The following is a 5,633-nucleotide window of genomic DNA, read 5'->3' as shown; positions in this document are numbered from 1 at the left end:
GTGTAGTATTTAATGACAAAATTGACAATTAATGATTATTGCACCATTTTTTTTGAATAAACATACAACAATGTATGCACAACAGAAATTAAATGATGAGATGAAAATGTGTTATAACGACGCCTAGAAAGAACAACAATAAAATGGACCTACAATATTATTGACTATTTGCAAATAGTGACTATGGAGACGATGTAATAAAATAAAAATCAAGTCGAGAACAACAAAAAAATGTTTATAAACATAAACCTTTCACCGAGCATTGGCTATTATATTATTTCCCTTTCAATGTTCCCATCTTCATTAAAAGGCATAAGATGACAAAAACAAGATCTTGAAGAATCTATCTATCTATATATATATAAAAGAGGAAGTTGTTTATTTGTTTACTATAGGACATCAAACAGTTGAACTTACAAATTTTAAAATAACTTCATAATAAAGTTTTTTACAAGAAATTTAATGGTGCTATTTATTTTGTATTTGGTAAAGTATTTAATGACGAAATTGACAATTAATGATTATTGTGCCATTCTATGTAATAAATTTTTTGTAATAGACATACAAACATAAAAAATAAGAATACCATAACAAATGCTAAAGATCATGCAGTCTCATTTAATTCCAATTTTCACACCCCTTACAAAGTAATCTTAATACTTAACAGAAATATTTCTTAGCCATCATAAAAACTAAATGGAGTGTGCAGATCATGTACAAATATTAAGTTTTGAGTGTAGCAAATGTCCAATGTTTTAGTAGTTTGAATAAAAAGAACATATAAACTGATCCAACTCTTCTTCCAAGCTGTTACTGTAATAAATTCTAGATGGAAAGAAGTGAATGAACATCTAAAGCTGGTAGTGATTCTTCTTGATTATGTAACACCACTTGCAAAAGCCTTAACAGAATAATGATCATATTGAAAGCCGGTAGCGATTCTTCTTTATTATGTAACACCACCTGTGAAGTCATAAGAGAGAATAATGATCACACTGGAAACTAGTAGTGATTCTTCCTTATATAACACCACATGCAAGTGTTAACAGAATAATAATGATCATACTGGAAGAGACAGGTCCTCTCTTTCAGGAAATGAAGGAGACATGATAGTCTTGGCTTTAAAAGCTCAAAGACATAAAAGAGTAGACTGAGCCTGCCTCACAAATGGAGTGAGAAAGATTCCCAGTTGAATGAGATACTGGTTGGGGGCCAAGACTTACTTGGAGAGCCCAATCAGCTACCTGAATTCAGATGACTCTCAAAAGGGAAAGGAGGTCACTACAAAGGAAGCCACACTGGAAGAGGAAGTAATGGTCAAACAACCACAAGGTAGCAGAACAACAGGCCTCAAGAATGTAACCATGAAGCAAAAGCCCACCAGACCCAATAAGAGAGAGAAAAAATAAAATAAGGGGCCATAGACAAATTGAAGGGAAGGGCTGAAGACTGAATGTTTGACCATTGTGGACAAGCCAAAGGAAGCAAAAGGTGAACAGACAAATTAGGACTGGACAAAGTTTATCAGGCCATGAACTAGGTCATCCACCACCAGGGAGAATATCCACTGTACAGTGAGAAAACCAGACATCAAGAACTAAGGAAAGACCAAGATTGGTTCAAGTAAGACAGACAGATGATTGGCTACCAATCCCCCATCAGAGTGGGAAGGGTAAAAAGACAGGAGTAATACCCTACACAGGGGGTTGAGGAATTGTTCTATGGCATTCAAAATAGGTGAAATGGAGGGTAAAGGATGTAAAAAAAAACCCTTAGAAAGTATCTGAGTAACTCAATAGGCTGTAGCAAAGGGAGGTCCACAGGCATACATAGTGAAAAACCAGAACTCCCACTGAATTAGAGCTGAGGGGTGGTTCCAGAAACAAAAATCTCCAAAAGGGAGAACCTTGTAAAGTAACAAGAGGACAAGGAACGGGAAGGGTGACCCCATGAAGCTGTATTTGATGAGAAACCCAGCAGGTCCTCCTGATTCCAAAGGCAAAAATCCAAAGTAAGCAGAGAAGATGGTTGATGAGTTGCATCAGCTCAAGATTCCAAAATATAACAAATACCCTGAATACAAATACCACATCACAAAGAAAGGGTGCACAACAGAGGTCCTGGAGAGAAGACTGAGCAAGGGAAATGGCAGGAAGTAAGACAAACCAATGAAGAAAATTGCAGAATTAAAGACACCAAATTAATTTGGATAAAATGGAAGAAAATCAAGTGTAAGGTGGAAAAAAGGCATGTGTAAGTTACTCCAGTAAAGCTGTTAGGGCCGAGAAACCTCTAAAAAAAAGTGAAGCATAAGTAGTGAAGAAGTCAAGGAAGTAAAAAATGAAGATGAGTAAAATGGAAAGAGTTAGAAGGAAAAAAAAAAAAGAAAGAAAGGAGATCCTTAAATGGAAAGAAGATATTTAAATGATGGAAACCCGTGCAACAAGAAAACCTAAGTTTCAGCAAAAGACAACTGAAGAAAGAGAAAACAAAAAATCTGTATGTGTGGAATCCAAGCAATGAAGTACAAAGGTAAGACTATGTGCTCCTCATTGAAAGACAGGACTACAAGCAAAAGCAGGCATGAAAACATTAGTGGTGAAGTGCATCATAAGATGTGGCAGGCTCAGCTGATGTATCAGAAGCAGGAGGTCAAGAATTCTAGATCCAACTTCCTGGAGCACAATGGTGATGTGTCACTAATTAAAAATGCCTCCAGTACCATTACAGTATCGGATTACTCCTACAAAGGAGTATCAAAACCTCAGTTGTCAAAAACATGAAAACTTGAATGTGTAATCCAGTTGACCCATGAAATTGATTTTGTGAACGTTCTTTATGGTGAAATATGAATAATAGGTAACTTCGCAAAATCCAGAAAGTGTTTAATTTTTTTCTGTTTCTTTTTTTGTTGTTAGAAATAAAATGAGCCTGATAACTTGATGGAATATAGGTCCAATGACAACCTGTATGTTGTGTAAAACAGTGGAACCTTTATACTGACAAAGAAACTTTAACACTGAGAATGGAACATGTGTCCCAAAAGGACAATTTAGATTAAAAGAAAAATCAAATTAAAGATAATTTGAATTAAAAGTTCTAATGGAAAACTTTAAAATTTAGTATCTTTGTTCAATATAATCAAAAACATTAAAAAAGAAGCTTATACTACAAAAGTTGAGAATAATTAGCACATAAATTTTCATGATTCCTATGAAAAAGATATGACTGATGGCAAGAAGTACCCAAGAAAGAATGAGCCTTTGTTCAAATGCTAGTGCTCAGGTAGACTACAGCATGTGGAGGATGTATCACCTACCTACTGAGAGGGCTATAGTCTAATATTGATTACATGATAACTGATATATGTTAACATGTATATGGGCGAGAGCTTTGTTCAAGCTTTATGGTATGCATGAAAATCTTCACAGCAGTGTGCGAGGTATTAAAGCTGTTTGTTGTGCAGAGAGGAGAGTAAAATGTCAACAATTCTCTCAGACATTTGCTGTTGGAGTATTTGTAACCAATAGAAAAATCAGATTGTAATTTGTTAGATTTGTTGGGAGGTTAGTTAATTTAAGTGCTAGGTCAGAAAACATTACCCTCAGTTTCATTTGTAGTGTTTGGTTTGACCAGCTAACAGAATTTTTTAACCCACTTATAGCTTAGGTTAAAAAGCCAGTTAAATTATAGTAGTTTTAGGACATCCTATTTCTTGTGCTTGATAATATTTTGTTTTAACCTTCTCACAATGAGCTCAGCTGAATCAGCTAAGTTTGTGAACCAAAATTGACCTTTATAGTTTCCATACTATAACTTCTAGTATGTTTTATTTATCTTCAGGAAATTTTGCATGCTTTCAGAAAGCATTAGGTGTCTATTGTAGACAAAAATCAGAATTTCTAATGAAGTATTTTCACTAAAAATTTCTTTGTGAATGTATGAAGTCAGAGTTGACTGCTCTGAGTGTAAAAATATTTCTATGTTAAGATTAAAAATACTTTTCTGTATTTCATTTGCATAATCTCTAGAACCTCTCAAATAAATTTCAAACGTTTTTTTCAGTAAAACTATATTTATCTGTTCTTTTCTCTACCTTAACTCTATATGACATTGGTCAATTTGATACTTAATATATTAGCACATGCACATTACAAGGAGTGATTGTAATTTGATCATTTGATTACACAAAGCTGTCCATCTGTGATAAGTGGCTTTTGGCATAGTCTGAGTTTATCCAAGTGCATCTGTAAATAAATAAAATTAAAATTAAATGAAACCAGATTTGAAGATTATTAGGTTTGGCTGTAAGAATAAATAATGTATAACTGTCTGTTACACTATGCAGTCATTCTACAAAGAAAAATGGGCAATTCAGATTTATTTTTCAACCTTTCATTTTCCCTAGATTGTTGTTTTCATTACAGTTATTGTTAGGCAAAGTGAAATATATAAAATTTTACTGAAAATATATTTTTCATATTTATTTAGGGGGTTTTAGAGGTCACACAAATAAAATAAAAAAACAGATCTCAAAAATACAGTATTTTTATTTTCAACATGAAAATAACCTATCACTCAAACTAGTTCGAGTCTGATTGACTCAGTAACTTTACAGATAAAGCTTTATTTAAAAACTTGAATTGTTGTGTTCAGCAAACTTGTATTCTTTACTAAAAGCTTGCCAAATTTCAAGAAGATACACATAGTATATCCAGTTGTAGAATATATAGTTTCATGGCTACATGATTAGTCAAAATGACCAAACCTATACTTGTAGAGTTAACAAAATCCCTATCCTATACAAATTTGAATTGGAATGTTTGTCTACTTATAGTAGACACCATATAATCTTGTTATAAATCTGGAACAAAAAACTCTGGTTGAGTAACAAATGACTCAAGTACAAGCTTTTGTGTGATTATGAAAAATACCTTACTAGTAATGTCTTACATTATATCTCTACATTACAATATTAAAATGAAACAGCTTCTTATGGGAAGTACCTTATTGTAATGTCTTACATTATATCACTACATTATAAATCTAAAACGAGAAAAAGTTGGTTAAAAGGAGTTTCCTTGATCAAAATCATATCACTACATTAAACAAGCTGGAAATATTTCCCTATGAAAAATTGTCAACTTACCTTTCCACCCTTTCCCAGAAGTCCAGCACCCCCAAGTGCAGCAGCTGCACCTGCAATCAGTCCTCCTTTGTTGTGGGAAGTCATGGGCTATCAAGAGTAAAGAACAATATCATAATAAGTAATGTCAGTTTTAACAAAAACAAAAGAATAAAAAATATTTAGAGAGCTTTATATCAATTTAATCTAACGCAAATTTATATCACCCACCGATACTCATGCTTTTGGATCTTTACACACAAAACTCTATGCAGGAACTTCCCAACTTTGTTTGTAAATAACACCAAGTTGCTAAAGAACACAGAAAACAATCATCAGTATTCAGACTCAGCAACTAGACCACATAAAACCAAGTAGCTGTAATCACCCACTCAGTAAACAGACCACGTGAAACCAAGTAGCAGTAATCACCCACTCAGTAAACAGACCACGTGAAACCAAGTAGCAGTAATCACCCACTCAGTAAACAGACCACGTGAAACCAAGT

The 5,633-nt window shown here is 33.6% G+C and overlaps 1 protein-coding gene across 4 annotated transcripts in view; it reads right to left on the bottom strand.

Moving 5' to 3' along the window:
* Positions 1 to 5,633, bottom strand: part of LOC106472644 (galectin-4-like) — a 46,261-nt gene that overhangs the window by 3,884 nt on the left and 36,744 nt on the right. For all 4 annotated transcript variants that reach the window (XM_022401197.1, XM_013933298.1, XM_022401196.1 and 1 more), the window contains exon 6: positions 5,150 to 5,236. In XM_022401197.1, the coding sequence (XP_022256905.1) occupies positions 5,150 to 5,236 (87 nt within the window). The remainder of the gene's footprint in view (positions 1 to 5,149; positions 5,237 to 5,633) is intronic.

Source organism: Limulus polyphemus, unplaced genomic scaffold, assembly GCF_000517525.1.
Source record: "Limulus polyphemus unplaced genomic scaffold, Limulus_polyphemus-2.1.2 Scaffold5485, whole genome shotgun sequence".
NCBI classification, from domain to species: Eukaryota; Metazoa; Arthropoda; class Merostomata; order Xiphosura; family Limulidae; genus Limulus; species Limulus polyphemus.
The sequence above is the reverse complement of the archived record's forward strand: the minus strand, read 5'-3'. Positions and strand labels throughout refer to the sequence as shown.